The sequence below is a fragment of the Eumetopias jubatus genome, unplaced genomic scaffold, assembly GCF_037043125.1.
Source record: "Eumetopias jubatus isolate StellerSeaLion01/CBP00866 unplaced genomic scaffold, mEumJub1_p1.0 scaffold_15, whole genome shotgun sequence".
Taxonomy (NCBI): domain Eukaryota; kingdom Metazoa; phylum Chordata; class Mammalia; order Carnivora; family Otariidae; genus Eumetopias; species Eumetopias jubatus.
In genome coordinates, this window is record NW_028274821.1 from 89812708 (window position 1) to 89835883 (window position 23176).

The 23176-nt window shown below is 56.6% G+C and overlaps 1 protein-coding gene across 2 annotated transcripts in view; it reads left to right on the top strand.

The window, feature by feature from the left end:
* The window catches only part of LAMC3 (laminin subunit gamma 3), a 57316-nt gene that overhangs the window by 25939 nt on the left and 8201 nt on the right, over positions 1–23176 (top strand). For both annotated transcript variants that reach the window (XM_088018911.1, XM_028090585.2), the window contains exons 8-22: positions 1618–1754; positions 4127–4237; positions 6140–6332; positions 6512–6630; positions 10227–10445; positions 12037–12225; positions 14311–14556; positions 15408–15561; positions 16242–16384; positions 16858–17036; positions 18372–18513; positions 19736–19941; positions 20332–20408; positions 20826–20960; positions 22074–22221. In XM_088018911.1, coding sequence (XP_087875037.1) covers positions 1618–1754; positions 4127–4237; positions 6140–6332; positions 6512–6630; positions 10227–10445; positions 12037–12225; positions 14311–14556; positions 15408–15561; positions 16242–16384; positions 16858–17036; positions 18372–18513; positions 19736–19941; positions 20332–20408; positions 20826–20960; positions 22074–22221 — 2398 coding nt within the window. The remainder of the gene's footprint in view (positions 1–1617; positions 1755–4126; positions 4238–6139; positions 6333–6511; positions 6631–10226; positions 10446–12036; positions 12226–14310; positions 14557–15407; positions 15562–16241; positions 16385–16857; positions 17037–18371; positions 18514–19735; positions 19942–20331; positions 20409–20825; positions 20961–22073; positions 22222–23176) is intronic.

A 23176-nucleotide genomic window follows, 5' to 3' on the forward strand; every position in this document is an offset into this window, starting at 1 on the left:
TCCACATGTGGCCTGCAGGCCCTGGGGTGGGAGCTCGGCTCCCTGCTGGGACTTCCTTCCCTGAGATCCCTCAGGTGAGGAAACAGAGTGGAGTCGGGGAACCGGACCCCCACCTGGGTTCTCCCATGGCTCTGCCCCCCCCCCACCTTGCACCTTCAGGGGGTCCTCCCTCTGAGCCTCACTTTGCCCGTTTGCGAAATGGGGCGGCTTGCTGAGCTGTGCTCCTCAGAACCGGCTGGGCCCCAGGGGTCATGGACAGCTTCTTACGAATCCGATACCTCTGCCCCGGCTGGCTCATACGGAGCCCCCAGGTGCAGACCGGGAGTCTGTGAAATGTTTCTCCAGGGCTCCTTGGAGAAATGGCTGATCCCGGGGCTGGGGCCGGGACCATGCTGGATGAGCCCAGAGTGTCTGGTCGTCACAGAGAGCAAGGAAGTGCTTAAATAAAAACAAAACCAGATGAAAACGATCAGAAAAAAACCTCTAAACCAGGCTGGGGGCCTGTGTCAAAAGGACACAAACACCGACCTGAAAGAGCTCCCAGAGCTGGAACAATTTGAACAACAAAATAAATAATGATGGTATTGGATTATAACCCAAAGAATCAAACGAATATCCCTGAGTCCACACTGCTATAAACAGATGAGGGGAGAAAAATAAATAACACTGAGAGAGGACAAATCTTCCTGGTGAAAGAATCCCAAATAATAAATGTGGAAGGAAGGGGGAGAAATAGGAAATCAGTTTGAATGTCACAGTAATGGTCGTGATGGGCAAGAGCCACCTAATTGAGTGGGCAGGATTTTAAGGAGAAACAGTATTCGCATGGCCCCAAATATCTCCCTCGCAAAATATTGGGTGATTACAGTGGTGGTGTCCGAGTGTCTTTAATACCCCGCCCTCCAGGGGATGGGGCTGCATTTAGTGACTTCCTCCTGAAGGCAGAAGGTGCAGGAGCCCGGGGGCGGGCTGCACCTTGACCAGGCGGTGAAGCTTGACACTCCCGGTGATCTCACAGGGGCGTCATTTACCCCAACGCGATGTGACGAGAGGGACACTTCCCTCTTACTGCTTCCCCAAACCCATGGCCCCAGTCTAATCATGACACCGCATGATTAGACAAACCCGAATTGCGGGGCATTCTGCAAAACATCTGCACTACTCTTCAAAAGCGTCAAGGTCGTGGATGACAAGAATACTGCGTAGACCGGAGGAGGCACCGTGGTCCCGTGGTCCCGGACCAGATCCGGGCCAGGAAAACTGGCATTGGCGGAAAAAGGGCAGAGGTCTTAATCAAGTCTGGGGTTTAGTACATAACGCGAACTAACGTGAACTCAGGTGAATTTCTTGGCGCGATTAAACGCACACTTGCAACGTCGCTGATGTCAGGGAAAGCTGGTCAAGAGGCTACAGGAGCTCTCTGCATGATCTTCGCAACTCCTGTAAATCTGAAAATGTGTGTGTGTGTGTATATATATATATATATGTATGTATATATATATATATATATTTGGAAGTTTCCCCAGTGATTCTGACTCACCTTGATCTAGCTGGGATCCCCTGAACCTCCCTGGCTCATTTGCCACCCCCTTCCCCCGGGGCTTGCGCTCCTTTCAGATGTCGCCCGGGGACGTTTAACCTGCAACCCCACCACCCGGCCGGCTGCACCAGCTGCTTCTGCTACGGCCACTCCAAGGTGTGTGCGGCCGCTGCCCAGTTTCGGGAGCACCACATCCTCTCCGACCTCCGCCAGGGTAGGAAGCGCCTCCCATCGCCCCCACAGCGACCTCCGGGCGGGGGGGTCGGTCCTGCTCCGGGGAGATCCTGCGGTGCTGGGGACGGGGGTAGGGGTGGGGGGTGGGAAGGAGGGGGCAGCCTCAGGCTGCAGGGGAGGTGTCTCCCACAGGCTCACACACACAGGCCACACAAGATGTGCCCCTCTGCACCCTTCAGCACTCCCCAGTACCTACCTGCACCCCTCGGCTCCCTCCCTAGCCTCCAGTAGGGTTGGGAGCTGGGTAGGTGGCAGCCTTTAGATCCTGTGGGGGATTTTCTAATCAGTCTGTCAAGACTGGCCGCCCTTGACGTGTCCCAGTGCTGGGGATTCACGAACAATCCCCTGGACTCCATTTATTGAGCACTTGCTGTGTGCCAGGCACTGTGCTGAGCTCTTTACATGCACAGAACCCACGGAGTCCTTGGAAGGTAGGTATTCTCATTCCCATTTTACAGACGAGACAACTGAGGCCCAGAAAAGGTACGCCACAGAGTTTAGTGGTTGGCATCCAGGTTTGTCAGCTCCTGAGTTTTGCTCTCAGCTGCTCTGCCAGCCTTCTGTCTGGGACAGGGTCCGGGGGTACCAGGGTGCCCTGGGTCCCCAACTGCAGGTGTGTGCACGTGCATCTTTGGAGCTGGAGGGCAGTGGAGCTCTGCATTGAATCACAGCCTACAGGGACCCCTGCCGTGCCCCACAGAGTCCCCTGACCCCTGCATCTCCGCCAGGCAGGAGGGGCCCCAGACAAGGGGCAGTGCGCCCTCTGCTGGACACTGCACAGAAAGCAGGACGGAGATGGGACCCCGCCTTGAGGTCACCTGGTGCGGGATGGGGGTGGGGGTGGGGGCGCGTCTAGGGTGTTAGCATCAGATGGGACTCATTTTATAGATCCTAAGAACAATACCATTTTCTGTTCTCACGTTGAGCCAGGTGCTGGGTTTGGTGCCTCTGTCTCAGTATCTCGTATACCTCACTGTGACCCTCAGGCCACAGTTCTCAAACTTTTTTGGTCCCTAGATCCCTTCATGCTCTTGGAAAATTACTGAGGACCTCCAAGTACTGTTCTTTACGTGGGTAGTGTACATGGGTATTTTCTGTATTAGAAATGAAAACAGTAACTTTAAAATAGTTATATATTAATTCACTTAAAAATGACCAGAATAAACGTGTAACATAAAATAATATCAGCCCATGCAAAATAGCTCTTTTTTGAGGGGAAAAAAGAGGGGAGTGCACGTGTATTCTTTCGCACATCTCTTTAAGGCTGGATTAGTAGAGCTCAGTCTGTTGTGATAGCACATGACTTGCAGTTTCTGGAAAATTCCACCGTGTGTTGGTCAGACGCAGCATGAAAGATGCAAATTTCATCTTAGTGTTACTATGAAGATAGCTCGAACTCGTGGGTTGCCTGAAAGAGTCTCAAGGATCTCCCGGGGTATTTAGACCAACTTTGAGAACTGTTGCCAGGGCCAGAGGTACTCCATTGTCCTCATTTTGCGGATGAGGAACCAGCTTCAGAGAGGTGAAGTAACCTGCCCAGCGTCACACAGCCAGTGAGGGGCAGAACTTAGTCTAGCACCAGGGAGCCGCAGACCTCCTCTTTCTGACCGCTTTCCCTTCGTTCCTCCCTCCTCACCCCTCCGGTGCCCCAGGGGTCAGGCCTTCACCCCCTTTCCCAGCTGCTCCCTTGGGGTCATTTGCTCTATGCCCTGCTCTGCTTGGGGTAGTGCCGTCACCAGAGGGAGGGTGGACAGGACAGGGGTTGGGAAGGTCTGGGTTCTCACCCTGGCTTGACCACTTCCTAAGGAGGTAGCCTCCCTGAGTGCAGTGGGGCTAATGACACATGCATCACAGAGGACAGGCTTGGTGAGGTTGTGGTGAGGAAGTTCTCTGAAGATCTGAGGTTGAGGTCAAGAACAGTACTGTCAAAGATGGCCTGTTGTTCCAGTGCCCCGTGCTGGGGTCTCCAGACTGTGTCCTATGTTGTATTCAGGGCCCACTGAAGGGGCAAGGCAGGCTCAGAGGTTTGAACTTGCCCGAAGCAGAGCCAGCACCCTGAGCTTTCTCACTTTTCCTGGGGCTACCTCCCCCGCTAAGACCCCCATGCTGACTCTGGGGTGGGGGTCTGAGCTGCCTGGCTGTGGGCAGCATGGAGCACCAGCTGGCTCTCACCACCCCCCCAACCCCCACCTGTCTCTAGAATGGTCTCTCCCCACCTACCGGGGTCAGTTGTTTCAGGCTGTGCTCAGGCCTCTGGGGGCCATCAGTGGGACCCCTGGGAAGGATGTGAAGAGGGAAGGGGTGGAGGCCACCCTCCAGAGCCTCACACGGCCATGTGTGTTTGCTGTCTAGGAGCCCAGGGCTGGCGGACCGGAAGTGTGGGGGGCCCGGAGCATCCTGCACGATGGAGCCCAAGGGGGCTCCTCCTGAATCCAGAAGACGAGGAGGAACTTACGCTACCAGGTACGTGGGGTTGGCAGGGCTGCCCCACGTTCATTTCCTGCTGTGCCAAATGACCACCAACCCAGTGGCTGAAAACAATGCAAATTTATTCTCTCCATGTCCTGGAGGCCAGAAGTCTGAAATGGGTCTCCCGGGGCTAAAATCACAGCATCCACAGGGTTGCGCTCTGAGGCTCCAGGGGAGAATCTGTTCCCTTGCTTTCTCCAGCTTCTGAGGGCGCCCACATCCCTCGGCTCGAGACCCCTCCTCTGTCTTTAGAGCCGAGGGGTCTCTCCCTGTTGTAGCTCTGTGACGCCAGTTCTTCTTACTCCCTCTTCCGCAGCAGGAAGGGCTTTGTGATTACACTGGGCCCCGGCAGATGATCCAAAATAATCTCTCTACTCTAAGGTCAGCTGATGAACAACCTTCATCCCATCCGCAATCTTCCATTGCCCCTGCCATGCAACATACCGTATTCACAGATTTCTTGGATCAGGACATGGATACCTTTGGGGGCCATTTTTCCACCAACCACATGCCCTGCAGAGTCTGCTGGAGCACCCCACCCCCGGCCTGCTTTCTGATCAAGGGCTTGCCACCAGGCTCCTTCAGCGCCCAGAAATCCCTGTGCATCAGTCCATCAGTCTCTCACCCCACCTGGCCATGACACCCTCCTCCCAGGGTCCTGGGATTCCTGCAGAAGCAAGAAGTTCTAGATTATTCTGAACCACCCCCCACCAAGTAGGGCAACTTTGGTCTCCTGGGAACTGTACCGGACCTGGAACCAGGATCCGGGAGTCCATTCTTAGCTCTCCCATGGCCAGATTCCGGGTCCACTGGCTCCCCCAACCCAGTCCTGCCCTTGACCTCCCTCTCCGAGAAGGGCTGGAGCGATGGCGCGCAGACATCCATCCGGCTTGCTTTGTGGACACAGCACCTGGCAAGAAGCAAAAGTCCAGGGGTCCTGAGACCCCCGTCCCGGGGCAGGTGCTCCAAGCTCAGAGGTCCAAGAGCACAAAACACACACTGCTCTGTGGCTGCTTTGTCGACAGGCTTAAGAAAAAGTAGTTTTATGCTTAAGAAGTATTTGCTGGGTCCTGTGCCGGGCGCTGGGCACAGTGCAGTGGGTGAGGCAGGTGGACGGACTCAACCATTTTGATTTCACATCTCGATACGCACCACATTCTACCAACACGCTCTGCCTCCCACTGATTCCTGAGTGCCGGGGGACGGGAGGGAGATAAGCAGCGAGGGGCCGGTGGGGCCCTTTCCTGCCATGTGGGGGTTTTTAAGCTGAAGCCGTTGGAAGATACAGAAAAACAATCCCGAGTTCGAAGGCTGTGATAGGGCCCCTGGGTCCTCTGTGTTTCTTAGGAGGCCACCACCTTCTTTCTGCTCGAAACATGTTCTGACGCCCGTGGAAAGCGTGGCCTCGGGGCGGTCAGCGCCCCTGCTTAGCCACACGTGTAGCAGGCTTACCTTGGGCGTGCTCTGAGCCTCACCAAGCGCCCCCACGCGTGGGACCACCAGAAGCTGCTGGTGGGGTATTGTGAGCACGGATTGTGACGGGGACGGCTGGGTGCCACCACCGTGTGCAACGTGCGTGTCTGCTCTGCTCCCAGAGACTCCGTTATCCCATCAGGCTTCACTTATAAAACCCAAGCTCGAGACAGTGACGGCAGAGCAGTAAGCCAGGCGTGGAGCCCTGTGTTAACTGCAGGGGCAAAGGGACATGAAGCCGGCCTGCAGGGGGGTGTGTGGCCACCCTCAGCGTCTGCTTTGCAGGGAGCCTTTGGCTTTCTCCCTGCTGTCGCTTTATCTTGTTTGGATATTTAATTGTCAATAAAATCAATATACTGGAGACACTTAAAATCTTTAAAATTAAGCTAATTAAGTGAAGACAAGCCTTTCTCTCGTCTTCAGAGAAGTTCCTGGGAGATCAGCGGTTCAGCTACGGACAGACCCTCACACTGACCTTCTGGGTCCCCCCCGGGGGCTCCCCACTCCCTGTGCAGCTGAGGCTGGAAGGGGTGGGTCTGGCCCTGACTCTGCAGCACTCCAGCCTTTCCGGCCCCCCTGATGCCGGGCAGCCCGGGGAGGTGCAGCTCAGGTTCGAGTAAGTGTCTTGCTGTGTCCTGAGAGCGGGGGCCGGGCAGTCAGGGTGGTCCCCGAGGTCTGGGCACACGTGGATCGTCCTGTGGTCTGGGGCCTCCTGCCCTCTCTGCCCCTGCTGGAGGCTCCTTGGCACCACCTGCCCCCAGCCTTGGGTTCCAGTTTGACACCCTCCCCTGCCAGGTTGCGGGAGACCTCCGAGGACGTGGACCCTCCGCTGCCCCCCTTCCACTTCCAGCGGCTGCTCGCCAATCTGACGGCTCTGCGCATCCGGGCTGGTGGTCGGAGCCCGAGCCCTTCTGGTCAGTAATGATAAGGACAGCCCCCATCCCCAGAACCAGCCAGGTCCCGGGGCTCCTTTGTGCATAGCCTTGCTGAGTCCCCACAGCAGGCAGTTACCGCCCCCGTTTTACCACAGAGACCCCTGAAGGTCGGCGAAGTAGGACCCTTGCCAAGGGGCATGTAACTGGTAAGGGCCGGGAGGGTGGACAGCTCTGAGAGACAGATGTGTGGCCATGAAGCAGCCAAGAACTGTTGCGTGCCGTCCGGCCACGGCGGAATCCACCACTGCCAGAAGGCAGGATCTCTGAGGGTCCTCTGTGGGCGCTGGGCTCCGGAGCAGGTCCCAGAGTTGGCGCCTCCTGCTGGTCACTGGTGGTATTGCACCTAAGCCTCCCTGAGCGCAGATCCAGTTTCTGAACCTTCTCACAGAGGGGGCTGGGTCAGGACCCAGCTTTCCAGGGGGCTTTCTCACCCTGCTCACATGGTGATGGTCCTGATGGTCCTCTGACTGTTCCTGGTTCCCCCTTCTTTCCTTAATGTACTTTCTCCTTCTCTCCCTACCCCCCCCCCAACCCCGGCTCCCATACCTATATGTGCCTAGACTGGACATCTTCAGTACTTCCCTTTTAGAAGAGGTATCTCACATAGGACACCCCTTTACTATCTGGAAGGGAAACTTAGAGATATTGTAACCTATCTAGACACAATTTTTAAAAACCAATATAGTATCCTAGTTGTAATCTACAGAGCAAATAAAAGGAAAGTAAACGACATACGAAAGTAATTGATTTCCAAAGTGTCAGTGCTCAGGCATGACCACACTGGACAAGAGTTGTTGTGACAAGAGTTTCCCCCACTGTGATGAGTAAGTGTGCGTGTCAGAGAAACCGAAGCTCGGGAGCCACTTGCATATGTGGAGAGCAGGGAAATTGTGACGCGGAGGTGTGTGCATGGCTAATGCTAGCATAAAAACCAGGGTCAGGATCAGCTGTCCCCAGGCAGACTTACTTGAGCGTGTGGCGGGCTCTCACTGATGGAGACAGAAGCCGCTGGTTTGCGTGGCCACAGGCGGCAGGGAGATGGTGAGAAAGGGGGTGCAGTTTTGCCACCTTGGTCAGTGCGGTTCTTTGAAAAGGTTTACTTAGCCTTGGTGGTTTCATTGCTTCGTTAGGGGGTAAAAAAAGCCTTGGCAAAGTAACCATCCATTTGTGGGTGAAGCTGTAAAGCCAAGTTTCAATTACCCATCTGAATATGATTGACCCTTGTTCCTTAAGCCTTGTACATTTGTCATCTTGAAATCATCACTAAATCGGATTATTGGCCAGATCACTGTGAGTGGGGCAGTTAGAGGGGACCATAGCGCAGACAGGGTACACACTGGTGACAGACTCCCAGAACTGGGGGGTGGGGCACCAGTGACATGATTTTCTGAAGTGGTGAGTGACTCTCGGGAAGATTCTCAGCATCACAAAGCATGGCGTTCCCTCCACGTTAACAGTACCTGCGTTACTAGACAATCCCATGTACACCTAAACATTCAGAAATGCCTTGTGCTAATGTTTAATTAATGGAGTTGGAGTCTGGGCTCACATGTTTGCAAAGGGGCACCCCTGCCCCTTTTGGCATCCAGACGGACATTTGAAAGTCATGGGGGTGGGGTGCCTGGGTGGCTCAGTCGTTAAGCGTCTGCCTTCGGCTCAGGTCATGATCCCGGGGTCCTGGGATTAAGCACGGCATCGAGCTCCCTGCTCAGCGGAAAGCCTGCTTCTCCCTCTCCCACTCCCCCTGCTTGTGCTCTCTCTGTCAAATAAATAAAAAAATTTTATGTTTATTTTTATTTCTGCTCATGTCAGGGTGTCTGATAGCCCTGGGCCTTGTCTCCCCATCATTGTGACAACCAGAACAGCCACAACTTGCTTCTAGGGAGTGATTGGCTACTTTTGAGAACCTTGACTTCTGGGGCCGCTTCAAGTCCAGGCTTGGGGGTTGTAACCCAGCCCCTCCTGCCTCAGCTCCCTCGTTCTCTTTGGAGCTTCAACCCCATCATCCTTGCCTGTGCTCCCCAAAGCCTCCCTGATCCCCAGGTCACCCTGATGAGCCTTCTTGAAGGAATTTCATTTCTGCCACTCACTCAGTCTTCAGTTAACAGATGTTCACAAAGCACCTACTTAGGCCGGGCCTGTGCTGGGTGCCGGGGCAAACTGGAGAGGCAGGTGGGCATACCGACCGTCCCTCTCTCCGCCCCTCCGCCAGCCCCAGACCTCCTTTTCCCACTGATGATGTTCTGGGCTATCTCTCTCCATGCACTTGCTTTTTTTCAGCGAATAATGTGTCTTGGAGGCCGTTACTTGTCTTACACATAGAAAAGGCTGGTTGTCCGTCCACCACTTATTGTTCCATGGTATAGATGCTCCCTAAAGTTTCAACCATCCCCCTATTCCTAGACATTGAAGTGGTTTCTGGTTTTTCACTATGCAAACAGTGCTGCAGAGAACAGGGAAGAGCTCCATAGAAAGGTCTTTGTCTCCTTGTGCAAGTCTGTCTGTAGCATCAATTCCTCAAAATGGAAATGTTCGGTGTTAGGTCAAAGAGGGCACATTTTAAGTTTTGATACCTGCTGCCAGATTGTCCTACAGAAAGGCTGTACCAATCTTTGTTCTCAGGGCACGTGTCCACCCTCCTCCACTGTCTACCTGCTCTGGTTCTTCTCCAGGGTTGGTGGATCATTGTTATATTTTGCCCTAAGATTCTAGTTTTCTGGAGGAAGGTTGGTCTGATAGGGGCTCTCTTGCGTCACTAGTAACAGAACCCTCAATTAAGCGTCTGCCTTTGGCTCAGGTCATGATCTCCGAGTCCCGGGATCAAGCCCCACATCCCTGGGGCGGGCTCCCTGCTCAGCGGGGAGTCTGCTCCTCCCTCTCACTCTGCTCCTCCCCCTCCTTGTGCTCTCTCTCTCTCACTCACTCTCCTTCTCAAATAAAATCTTTAAAAAAAAAAAAAGGAAAAAGAAACCAGAACCCATGAGTTCCTCACACCATCTTTCCTGTCATTGATCTTTATTTATTTTTAAAGATTTTATTTATTTTGAGAGAGAGAGAGCATGAGCTGAGGGAGGGTCAGAGGGAGAGGGAGAAGCAGACGCCCCACTGAGCGTGGAAACTGACACAGGGCTCGATCGCAGGACCCCAAGATCATGACCATGATCAAACCCTGTGTCAGGTTCCACGCTCAGTGGGGCATCTGCTTCTCCCTGAGCCAAAGACAGATGCTTAACTGACTGAGCCACCCAGGCACCCCTCCTGTCATTGATCTTTAAATGCTTACCGATCTGAGGGGCGTGAATGGTATCCTCCTTGTTTAAATTTACATATCTCTAAAAACCCATGAGAATGAATGTCTTTCCATAGAATTCCCAGCCATATCCATTTTTCGTTCTGAAAATTACCTTATTTTTCCTTTGTCCTTTGTTTTTTTTAAATTGTAATTGACTCATAGACTGCCTTTCTGTATGTGGGCCAATAACCCTCCCTTTGCCTGTTACGTATGTGAATAGGAAGGTCTTGGGGGGCCAGAGTGTGTGCCCATAACTCTCTTCCTCTCTATTCTCGTTCTGCAGGCCAGGTGTTCCTGACCGAGGTCCGGCTCATATCCGCCCAGCGGGGGCTCTCCCCCCCAGCCTCCTGGGTGGAGACCTGCTCATGTCCCAAGGGGTACACAGGCCAGTTCTGTGAATCCTGTGCTCCGGGATACAAGAGGGAGACACCACTGGGGGGTCCCTATACCGCCTGTGTCCCCTGCACGTGCAGCCAGCATGGCACCTGTGACCCCCACACAGGTGAGTCTTGGCACCCCATCCACAAGGCCCCTGGGCTACACCCAGCACAGCCGATGACCTGAGCAGGGTCAGCTGTGTGCATGCGCGGGTGATCACCAAGAGCAATACTCATGAAATGGTGTCATCAGGTTCCTCCCCATGCCAGGACCTCTCTATACACTACATCGTTGACTCTGGCCGTTAGTGTCCCATCTTACAGGTGAGGGGCCCAAGGTGCAGGGTGGCCTCTCAGCAGGTAGGTAGCAGAGCTGCTCCTGCCACAAGTTCACTACCAGCAGTTCTTCCCCCACTTATAGCCAAGGAAACGCAGAGAGAGCCCTCGAGCAAGGTCACCAGGCAGGAGCTGCTGGATGGGGCCTCTCTCCACACCCAGGCCCTCCTGCTGCCCTCCTGGAGCGGTGGGGGCGGGGGGGTGGTCTCTGAGAAGGGAAATGCCTGCACTGGAGCAGACAAAGGACAGCAGCCTGGGAATCAGCAGACTAGCTAGCATGGACAGACACACAGACACACACTACTTACCAGGGGGCTCCTCCAGTCTTTGGCTGAGGCAGGCATCACTAATCGAGCCCAGATGAGGCCTCCCAATGCTTCCGGGCACTGTTCCAGGTGGCCCCTACTGAGGAAGTGTGATGCACGGCCGGTCCGTCACCCCTCGGAGCCTTTCGCCACCCCGTGACTTCCTGCTCCGTTTGGGCAGGTCCTCACCCGTCAGATGGGCAGCGAGGCCACAGCTGCTCACACTGGATAGAAAGAGTGAGCACAGGGGTGTGGGCCGAGGCAGCGACCAGACGAAAGCAGCATGGGCATGATGGTCCCCCCCTGGATTGGCCACCCTGAATTTCCTCTATTCCCCCCACCCCATTGGGTGCTGCCAGCCCTCCTGGAAGCGGTGGTCTTGCATCACTGAGCCCTTCTCAGCGGGGCTCCTCCCTCAGTCCCTGGCCATGGTGCCTCCCTTCCCCAGGGCACAGGCTCTGATCAGACTCCAGGTGCTGGAGAAGGGAGTTTGCACCATCTCCCAGCATGAGCAACGAGTGGGGGCGGGGGTCTGTTCCATGAGACCAGGCCACCTCCGGGAACCTGCAGACCCCATACACGGGGAGCCTCCTTGCAAACTCCTGTCAGGAACAGACTCCTGGGTCTCTGTCGCTCTTTGGCCCCTGAGGTTAAGAGAACACAGAGGAAGGGGCAGGAAAACCGTAAGTGTAGACACGGATGTGCCATCTGTTGGGTCGCTGATAGGTTTTGGAATACAAAATACCAACGCTAAGAGTCCTGGATCATTCTGTGAGCCGGGGACTGTGCGGGGCACTCTGGCTGCATCCTGACGAAAACCCTCGAGGTCAGAGCCCTTGTTGTGTCCATCTTGCAGATGGGGACACTGAGGCACAGGGTGTTAGATGGTTTCCGCAGCTCCACACGGTCAGTAAGTGGTAGACTTTTTCTCCCCAGGCTGTGCTGCTCCCGCCTTGGAAGGTTCCCAACTCAGTTCTGCTGGAGATGTGCTCTGTGACCCCTCCCGCCAAGGTGACCCCGTCTCTGAGCATCTGGGCTCAGGTGGTCGTAACCAGGTGCTTTTCTTGCCTCTCAGGGATCTGCCTGTGTGGCCACCACACCGAGGGCCCATCCTGTGAGCGCTGCTTGCCAGGTTTCTATGGCAACCCCTTCACAGGCCAGGCCGATGACTGTCAGCCCTGCCCATGCCCCGGACGGTCAGCCTGCACAGCCATCCCAGAGAGCGGGGAGGTGGTGTGTACCCACTGCCCCTTGGGCCAGAGAGGTGAGTGGCTCGTGCCCTGGGGCCCTGCCTCTGTCCTGGGCTCCAGGAGTGGGGTCCCGGGTTTGGAGTGTGACCGATGGGGGTGGGGCTAGCTTAGGAGTGGCAGGCCTGACCTCTCAGAACACGGCCAGGGCCCCAGGCTGCTGTGGGTTCCTGGCAGAACTTGAGTGATTGAGCATGTCCAGGAGAGCTTTTTGAAAATCCCCTTCTGGGCCCTGGCCCCATAGAGCCTGATTTAATAGCTCGAGATGGACCCTGAGAATCTATATGCGTAACAAGTGCTCTGGCTAATTGGCTAATTCTGATACACGGTTAAGGTCGAAAACCTCTGATTAAACTTTCAGCTTTTACTTTTTTAAAAGATTATTTATTTATTTATTTATTTATTTGTCTGAGTGAGCGTGAGCACAAGCAGGGGGAGCAGCAGAGGGAGAGGGAGAAGCAGGCTCCCCGCTGAGCAGGGAGCCCGATGCGGGGCTCGATCCCAGGACCCTGGGATCATGACCTGAGCCGAAGGTGGAGCTTAACCAACTGAGCCACCCAGGCGCCCCAAACTTTCAGCTTTTGAAACATGTTGCCAGATGTTGTATAAGGCAGAAACTCCCCCAGGCCCCGCTCCAGGACCCGGGGCCACCCTCAACACCTGATTCTTTTTTTTTTTTTAAAGATTTTATTTATTTATTTGAGAGAGAGAGAATGAGAGATGGAGAGCACGAGAGGGAAGAGGGTGAGAGGGAGAGGCAGACTCCCCACCGAGCCGGGAGCCCGATGCGGGACTCGATCCCGGGACTCCAGGATCATGACCGGAGCCGAAGGCAGTCGCTCAACCGACTGAGCCACCCAGGCGCCCCAACACCTGATTCTTTTTAACAGCTCTTTTGAGATACTATTCCGTACCCTACAGTTCGCCCACTTAAAGTATACAACTCAATGATTGATTTTTTTTGTATATTCCATTAATAATTTTTTAAATTATGGCAAAAAACGTATAACATAAGATGTGTCGCTTTAACCATTTTTAAGCATATAGTTGAGCAGCATAAGCACAGTCACACTCTTGTGCAGCTGTCCCTGCCATCTGTCTCCAGAACATCTTCCCAAACAGAAACTCTGTCCCCATTAAACAGCCCCCCCCCCCGCCCCGCAGTAAGCACCGTTCTACTTCCTGTCTCTCTGCATTTGACTCTTCCAGGGACCTCATGTGAGTGGAATCCTCCAATGTTTGTCCTTCTGTGTCTGGCTTGTTTCATTGACATAATGTTGCCAAGGTTCTCAGACATCTGACTGTATGTGTGGTGACTGGCTGCCTCAGGATGGGCCATTACACCGGTCCTGTCAAGCGCCTGCTTTGCTGGGGAGCGCTCTGCTCTGGAAGCAGCTCCCCACAGCCAGCCGCAGGAGGGGGGCGGGGCAGGGGCCCCAAGGACAGAGCCAGGTCCCCCCTGGGGACCCTGCACCCCACCCTGCCATCGTGCTGTGCCTCTGTTCCCTAACCTTCCCCACATTTTCTGGCTCCCCCCCCGGTCTACAGACGTGAGGGGAGCCCCCTCGGTGGGTGTGGACAGTTGTAGAAGTTCAGTCTGGCCCAGGCTGAGCTGCGCCTGAGGGAGGACTTTGGGGAGCAGGGCGCTGCAGTGTGCGGAGGGAACAACCCCCTGGGAGGGGTGCCCGGGTGGGCACCAGCCCCCGCCTTCACCACGGCAGCATCCTGCGGGCCTTGCTGAGGAAGAAGATGGTGGCTGTGGTGCTAAGGAGGGTGGGGACAATGACCAGGCGGGGACCGGCCCTGCTGCTGAGCACTTAGCAGGTGCCAGAAGCTGAGCACTTACCTCACCAAGCCCTCGGAGGTGCTGCCATTATAGTCCCCGCCTTGCAGACGAGGAGCCCGAGTTCAGAGAGGCACAGGGGCTTGCCCAAGACCACACAGCCCGCTGATGGCTGAGCTGGGCCCTGGCCCCGGAGCCCATGCTCTGCTGCACTGGGAGGCCCGAGGGACGCCCGCCCTCCCCGCCTGGGGACCCGGCAGCCTCACGTGCCGCGTGCCGCGTGCCTGCCCCTCCACACACAGCCATCTCCCTCCCCCAGGGCGGCGCTGTGAGCTCTGTGATGACGGCTACTTTGGGGACCCTCTGGGGCTCTCTGGGGCTCCCCAGCCCTGCCGGCGGTGCCAGTGCAGTGGGAACGTGGACCCCAACGCCGTGGGCAACTGCGACCCCCTGTCTGGCCACTGCCTGCGTTGCCTGCACCACACGACAGGTGCCCACTGTGAACGCTGTCAGGACGGCTTCTACGGCAGCTCCCTGGCCCGTCGGCCTGCAGACAGATGCACGCGTGAGCACCCACCTCCCGCCCAGCGGGTGGGGCAGGGTGGGGGCCGCTCTCCACCAGACCCAGCCCGCAACTTGGGGGGGCTGTGCAACCTCAGGCAGATTCCTCACCTTCTCTGTCCCCTTGCCTGGAAGGTCTAGGAGTTTGCTCTCGTCCAAGGTCAAGGTCTCTCTCAGCCTCGATCTAATCAATGCCGATCCTGTGATTTTTTTTTTTTTTTTTTTTTTTGCCTTGATAATTTAGCACTTACCTCAAGGCCCACAGTTAGCGCCTATGACTGTCCTCCGTGGTGAACAGCACCCATCACGTTTGTGCTGCCCCTGGGCTTCCATCAGGCTATTCCTCTCCCCCGCCTGGGTTAGCACTCAGCCCCCTGTCCCCGCTCAGAGGGCCACGGCGTGCCTCGGCCCATGGAAGGCCTCCAGAAGTGTTGGAGGGAGAAGCCCAGCATTTCCCCCAAACTTACTTGCTCCAGAGCCCTTTCATCACGTGAGGAAGCCGGCCTCTCGTTCTGTGGAGCCCAGGAGAGCAGGGTCAAGTGACCCAAAACAGTGGGCACCCGGCTCCACCCGTGACTCCCTGGCCTGGTCTCTGGCGTTCTCCCCAGCTGGCTGGGGTTCAGGGCAGGTTCAGAAGAACCATCTGCAGCCATGAGGATTCTAGGCTGTCTCTCCGAGGACATAGGAAATGGGGTGAGAGTTGAGCCCGGCCCTAGAGCCTTTTTCCAGAAAAGGCTTAGGAGTCTGTGTTGAATGTGAGGCATCTCCATGGGCTCCCCATCTTCTCCTGGACCCCCAAAGGTTGGGCCGATGATCTGTGTGATTCTCCAACACCATTTCTGCTTCCATTCCCAGCCTGCAGCTGCCACCCCGAGGGCTCAATCAGTGAGCAGAGAGCCTGCCACCCGGAGACCGGCCAGTGCCCCTGCCTGCCTCACGTGACGGGACGGGACTGTGGCCGCTGCAGCCCTGGCTTCTACGACCTCCAGCCCGGGAGGGGCTGCCAGAGGTGGGTGGGGTGAGGCCGCGGGTGCCCTTCCCCTGGGTGTGTCTCCAGGATGGAAGAAGTCCCCGGGAGCCCCCAGAGGGGGGCCTGGCTTAGAATGTGTCATTCCAGGCCCACTGCCAGGGACACTGTGCCCTGCCCCAAAGGGGGGCAAAGGGATGGTCCCTTGAGGGGTCAGACTCGTGGCCCTGCCAGCCCAGGATGCAGGCCAAGAGCAGCCCTGAGGGACGTCCGGGTGGGCAGAGGGCCGGTTTGGTCTCTCCCCGCTCAGTGACGCTGAAGCTCTGTGGCCTTTTTGACCAGAGCAGCACCTTAGAAAGTGTCTTTAGGGAGCAGTGGAGGACCCCAGGGAAATGCCCAGTGCAGCAACCAGGCTTCTTCCTTGCAAGACTCCTCAGTGCCTTTAATATGCTAATTGCGTTGTGACTTTTCAACAGAGGGGCATAATCTGCAAGATTTCTAAGTCCCCATAGCCTTTTTTGGGAGGTGGGGGTAGCATTTTTGTGAGACGGTGCTTCCCAGGACAGAGCTCTGGGAAAGCCGTTGGACCTGTAGCCATGTGGCGATGGGGCCTCGTGGGTGGAGAGTGTGATCCGGAGGCCCCTCATGGGCTGCGGCCAGCCGAGGCTGGGTGGGAAGCGGCTCAGAGCTTGTCTCCGACCTGGGTTCCTTCCCCATCCTAGCTGCAAGTGTCACCCGCTGGGCTCCCAGGAGGACCGGTGCCACCCCGAGACTGGGCAGTGCCCCTGTCGCCCCGGGGTTGAGGGCCAGGCCTGCGACAGATGCCAGCTGGGTTTCTTCAGCTTCTCCATCAAGGGCTGCCGAGGTGAGGAGGCCGGGTGCTTCCCGGCTGCCTGGAGGGTGGGGTCTGAGGTTTCTGGACAGGAGCCATGGGACGCCAGCCATGTGGCAGAGAAGGGAAGATTGGCCGCAGGCCTATCTTCTTAAAAGCGGTGTAGAAATGTGGAGTGAGAGAGCGTAGGGGACCAAAAATCTAGCCCCAGGCTCCACTGCTCAGTTTCCGTGTGCTGGGGCCATCGAGTCACCTCTCTGGGCCTCAGCGTCCATATTCGCGCAGCTGGACTGCCTGGCCGTTCCTAAACATGGCTGCTTCTCAGACGCAGGGACACTGAAACAAGTCAGTCATCACCTCTGACCTTCTGACTCAGTGTCCCGGGAAGGACCCAGGAGTGTAGTCGAGCTGGCCCTGGGGGGTCTGGAGCATCCAGGTGTGAGGATGCAGGGGCCCTGGGGGTTCCGATTGCGGGGGGGGGATGCCATCTGCCCCGGTTCCCTCAGCCTGCAGGTGCTCCCCGTTGGGCGCCACCTCGGCCCAATGCCACAAGAACGGCACGTGCGTGTGCAAGCCCGGCTTCGTGGGCTACAAGTGTGACCGCTGTCAGGACAACTTCTTCCTCACGGCTGGTGGCACACGCTGTCAGGAGTGCCCGTCCTGCTATGCCCTGGTGAAGGAGGAGGTGAGCCTGCCTTACCTCCCATCACTTCACACCCCCTCCCATGAGCACCAGCTCTGTGCCGGGCAACCGGGAAATGCCTGCTCACCCCCAGCTCTCAGGCCTTCTGGGGCCATTGGTCATCTTCCCCCTGTGCCCACCCAGCCATCGGGTCACTGCCAGCCCTGCTCAGCCCTCACCCCTGCCTGTCCCTGGCTCCTGAGCAGGTAGGAGAACAGTGCTTTGCGCCAGCTGTCCTTCCCGAGCCCCCAGGCCCACGTCTCATACTTTCTCAAGTTCGGGGGGATGAGACCATAGATGGCCCTTTGTGGGGAGGGTCAGGAGGAGGGCCATGCCCGTTCTGGGGCACAAGTGGGATTTTGAGCAGGGAGCTGCCGTGGTGCAGGGGTCAAGGAGCATGAGCTCTGGGGTTCCCCTCCCCAGCCCCATTCGTCGTCCCCATGAGCAGGTAACAGCCTTGGTAAGTTTCGGTGTCTCTCTCTGTTCCACAGTGGACACAGACCTGCAACCCCTTCCCTGAGACCGGGGAGGCCAGCCATCAGAGTGATGGTACTCTAAAAACGTACAATGATGGGCACTGAGCATAAGCTTCCCCCGAGCAGTGCCTGGGCCAGGGCCTGCAGTCAAACCCAGTGATGTGTCTGGGGGAAAACAGGCGAACAGTCACACCAAACAAATAAATAAGGGCCACAAACAGCCGCATTCAAAACAGTTTTGCTTCCCAATGAGTTTAGAATTTTTTTTTTTAACCTGGATTTTGCCATCACATAAGGACTGGAAAGCCTCGTGGTCTTTCAGAGCATTCTGGACTCTTGGAATCAAAGAGAGGGCCCGGGACCTGCATCCCCTGGCCCTTAGGGTGGTTACAGGGTGAACACAAGCAGGTGCGTGGCCAGTGGGCACTAATGGCTGGCTCCTAGCACGTGCTCTGTAAATGCAGTTATTGTTCATGTGATTAAAAGAACAGCGCTAGGAGACATTGCATGGCGTGCTCACTCAGCCAACAGGTATCCAGGTGTACCTGCTTTGTGGCAATATAGCAGGACAGACAGATTCTCCTGGGGATTACCTTCTTGTCCCTCTCTAAGTGGAACAGAGATGTGGTCGGCTGAATGGCAGCAAGGGCCATGGGTGTGAGAAGGAAAGGGACCGGTAGGAGGGAGGGGTGGGCAAGGCTGGTTCTCCAAGGTCTGCTGCGTCCTCAGCTTTGGCGCCCAGGATAAGATGGGAGAAGGGAACCGTTGGGGAGGGAAGGCCAGGCAGAAGCCAGGGGGAGGTGTCCAGACCAGACTTCCAGGCCACCAGCCTCACACACCCTTCTTTTCCTGACTCCTCCAGGCTGCCAAGCTGAAGGCCAGGCTGACCCTGATGGAGGGGTGGCTGCAGGGGTCTGACTGTGGCCGGCCCTGGGAACCACTGCACATTCTGCAGGGAGAGGCCCCACGGGGGGATGTCTACCAGGGCCACCACCTGCTGCAAGGTAGAGTGAGAGAGCAGAGTGGGAGAGAACGGGATGTCTGGCTGGTCAGACACACCCCTGGGAGCCCTTCAGTCTGCTCTCAGGATACTTCGAAGGCTCTTGGCTTGGTCCTCGAAGTCACTTTCTGGGAGAGCCTGTCTGACCTCCACAACTACGTGGGCTCTTCCCATGACAATCTCATCTCCCCCTGGATCTCTCCTTCAATTTCCCCCACCCAGTTGTACTTTGTAACCTTATTAGTATTAGTCTCTGACGATAGCATCTAGCCCCATGCCCCACCCAGACCACAAGCTCAGTTGGGATGGGTTGAGTTCATTCAATGAGTCACACATGCAACAGATAATCCTTGCGGTGCTGTCCCAGGTGCTGAACAGGTAACATTTCTGCTGTCTTGACTGTTGGCCATTTTATTCGCTCCCCAGCGTAGAAAATAAACGACTAAATGAGGGGGGAAGCTGTTAGTAGAGCCAGGTGGAATCTGGCCTTGGGACACTGCAATTTAGGGAAACCTGAAAGTGAATTGATTCTTCTGTATAATTTCATGTTCATAAGCACCTAGGCTCATTTAGCAGCCAGACGTAGGTAAGCTGAGCTCCTGTTAGCAACACTCATTATCAGAATAGGGAACTTCCAGATGCTCTGTGTTAAGAACCCCATAGTAGGGGCACCTGGGCGGCTGAGTCGGTTAAGCATCTGCCTTCAGCTCAGGTTATGCTCCCCGGGTCCCAGGATCGAGTCTCACATCAGGCTCCCCACTCACCAGGGAGTCTGCTTCTCCTTCTGACCCTCCCCCCTCTCATGCTGTCTCTCTCTCTCAAATAAATAGATAAAATCTTAAAAAAAAAAAAAGCCCATACTGAGTCACACTGCAGATCACAGAGCTGACTCGAGTCGGGGGCGTTTCTGTGGTCTCAGACTCGGGAATTGCTTATTGTGGCTCTAGCGGGTCTGGATTCCTTCTAGCTGCTTGACTGTAGCTGACTTCTGGTGTGGGAGGCCTTGGGCTGTGATTGGCCTCTTCTGGGCCTCAGCATTTGCATCTGTAAAATGGTGAGGCTTTTCCCGTTGGAAGTGACTGGTGGTGGTGCTTAGCTCTGGTGATGGAGTTCAGCTGTGCCCAGGCAGAGTGCAGGGCACAGATGGGGGGGGCCCCCGAGGGCGGGCGCTTTATTGTGAAATCTCAGTTGCTCTGTGACCCCTGGATTTTGTGGGCTTCATGCAGGAGCCCAGGAGGCCTTCCTGGAGGAGGTGACAGGCCTCGAGGATGGGGTGAAGGCTTCCCGGGAGCAGCTGCGGGCACTGAGCAGGAGTGCCCACTGTGCCCAGGCCCGGGCAGAGAAGACCTGCATCCAGCTGGCAGAGCTCGATGCAGTGCTGGAGTCCTCGGAAGAAGAGATTCTGCAGGCAGCCATCGTCCTCAAATCTCTGGTACCCCAGGGGCCCCTCCCCACCACCTGCCCTGGGCTCACCTGGTGATCTGTCTGGTGGCCTGGGGTGTGCTTCTTTGGAGAGGCTCAGTTTCCTCATCTGCAGAATGGGGGTCACACAGTGCCCCTTGTGCTGACTCAGTGGGATCATGTCTACATAGAACAAGGCATGTTCCATGTGGACAGTGAATGCCCATCGAATGAGCAGTGGGTGTCATTTCTGTCATTTCCACATTCCGGGGCTCTGCTCACCGGGTGCTGACTTTGAGGCTTTATATAGCATTTATAAAATAACTGGCACGGTCCGGTTCTCCCAGTAATTTAACCAAATGAGGCCCTTGCCCTTCGGGGATGGCCATCAGTTTCTCCTCTCTCCCTCTCTTCTCCAAAGGTGATTCCTCAGGAAGGGCCCGGCCAGCCCACCACCTGGAGCCACCTGGCCACAGAGGCCCGTGCCCTCGCCAGGAGGTGAGACCCAAAGCCCTGGGAGCCTGGTCCAGAAGGGAGCCCAGCCCTTTTCCAAGGGGGTTCTGGGGTTAGGCTCAGCCTCATAGGTGTCCCCCTGCCTGGATTCAGACCCAGGCTGTCCTGACCACTCTCTTCTGTGATGGCTTTATTAGGGTGACCATATCATCATTGTCCGAACTGAGACTTTATGTGTGATAAAAGATCTGATGGGTCATTATGCCAGGACAACAGCCATAAACTCTATGTAACAGGAATATCCTCGCTGTGTATCAGGTGGAGAGAGAAGAGGAGCCTGGCCCTCAGGACTAGACTCTGTTTGGGTTGGTGGGAGGCCCACGTGGTGGGAGGTGTGGGTTCGGGCATAGGCCCCCTTCTGTATGAACTGTTGGTGATGGTCAGGTGGGCTTTTCCATACAGCCACAGGGACACCACTGCCAAGATTGAGGCCACTGCTCGGAGGGCCCTGGTCGCCTCCAACACCAGTTATGTGCTTCTCTGGAGTCTGGTGGAGGGTAGAGTGGCCTCGCAGGCCCAGTGGGAACTGGAGGACAGGTAAGGCCCCCCCGGGTGTGGGTAGAAGCTTGAATTGGCCTCCTGCAGCTGACAGGGTCTGGTGGGAGGCTGCTGGTTCCAGAACTGGCTTCCTTCCCAAGTCCTGACGTTCTTTGTGTGGGGGTGAGAAGGATATCTGAGGTCTTGGGCCCACTTTGCCTGGGGGTACAGCTCAGCCTCTGGAGAGAAGGGACGAGGGCCCGAACCAGGAGGGTCCAGAGCAGCATCTCCCTCTCTCACCCCTGCCGCATCCCCCAGCCCCATCCCAGGCGGCACCCCCACCCCCACCCCCAGTCCCCAGGCGGCTCCTCTCAGGCACCAGCTTCCAGCTTGGCCTCTGCTTCCCTGGATGACCCTCTTCTCTCCTCCATAGTCAAAGGGTCAGGAGAGACCCAGCAAGTTCTCAAAAGTCCCAAGTTGACTTCCTAGATGAGAGAATCTAATTGGCCCACCTCCAGTCAGGTGGCCTGCCTCCAGCCAACTAGCATGAGTGGGGTGAGGTCACGTGATCCGCTCCTGGGGCAGGGGTGGGGGCAGGGGCTCTCTGAGAAGTGGGGAGGGGTGAGAGACAGCCAGAGGTCCGTGCCCCTGGTGGAGATGGGCTGGGAGGGTGTGATCAGCTGGACGGGACAGGGAACTGTTCTAGGGGGTTGACTTCAGCCCCTTGGAGCTAAAGGGGCCTCAGAGCAATCACGCAGCCCAGGGCTCTCCATTTATCTGGAGAGTGGCATGCCCAAGGTCACCTGAGGGCATAGCTAAGACCAGGGCCTGGGCTTTTGTCCCTTCCCCAGCACCAGGCACTTTCCACTTAGTGACTCAGCCAGAGGCTCCCAACATTTGCAAAACAGATGACTCTCGGGTGGAAACCAAGGGCAAGGCCCTTCAGAAAAAAGTGCTTGAATGGTATGAATGAAGAAACAAGAATGTGGTGTGCCTCCACTGCCTCGTCCATTCATGTGAATGCGGGCCAAGTAGCGGCCAGTTTCCGAGGCCAGCTGCTGGATGTGCACCCTGAAGAGGGCTCCAGCGCGGGGCTGTGGGGGGTGGGCAGCCGCAGGGAAGGATCACCCTGTGCCCTCTGCCCTGCGAGCCACCTCTGCTGTCTCCTCTCAGGTACCAGGAGGTCCAGGCGGCCCGGAAGGCACTGGGCACAGCTGTGGCAGAGGCGCAGCCCGAGGCCGAGAGGGTGCTGGCCGCCGTGCGGCGAGTCGGTGCAGACGCAGCCCCGCGCCTGGCCTTGCTGGCCGCCCCTGCAGCACCGGTCAGTCCGGCCCCGGAGCTCGGCATGGGGTGGGGGTGGGAGAATGCGGCAGCTGGGAAACCGGTGCGGCCCGGGCTCTGGCAGATCATGGGGCTTATTTTTAACTAGGTGGCGGTCGATTAAAACAAGATAATCCACCTCTGTGGCTTGGCGGAGCGCCCGCCTGGCACAGAGTTAGCGCTCGGCCAGTTTTCGTTGTTGGTTGTGATGATCTAGCGAAGCCACGCGGTTCACCGTAGAGGCATTAGCAAAGGCACCAGACAGGCGTGGGATCAAACCGCAGCTCCCCGCTCCAGATCTGTGACCTTGGCCAAAGACTTGCCCCCCCCCGCCTTGTGCTGCAGTTAGGTCCTCTGTCAGATAGAACTCACCCGTTAGGTTATCCTAGGGCTGCATCCACGGGGACCGGGAGAGGATTCATGAGTAATGTGCAAGGGGGCCCTAGTGCTTGTGGGCCCCCTGGATAAATCAGCTCTGTCGCGTCTGCCCAGCAATCCTGAGATCCCAGAACTCAGAAACTGCACTTTAAGGAAGAGACTAAGCTTCTACAAATAGATTTGGGGCAAAACCTGACCTGCCCGAAGCTGCTTCTTTGGGGTCTTTGCTTGCCCCCACCCCGGACGTGAAGAGTACTACGCCGGTGTTACCGGGCTTGACCCTGGGCGTGGCCCCAGATGCCGCTGAAGGTGCTAGATGATGAGCGGTACCTGAACAGCTCTGCTTCTCTCAAGTCAGGAAAGTACATTCGCCCCCAAGATTTCCGCTGAGATTGTGGACCTGGGGAAGGAAATGCAGGTCAGGGAGGTCTCACTTCTGGTCACTGGTAGAGCTGGAATAGAGACAGGTTCCCCCACCTGGCGTCCCCTGCCCTGGCCCCTCCACTTCCCGGGATCCACAGGCAGCCCTGCCCCCGCCATTCCCGCCCTGCTAGAGGATCTGCCCCTCCGACCTTCCG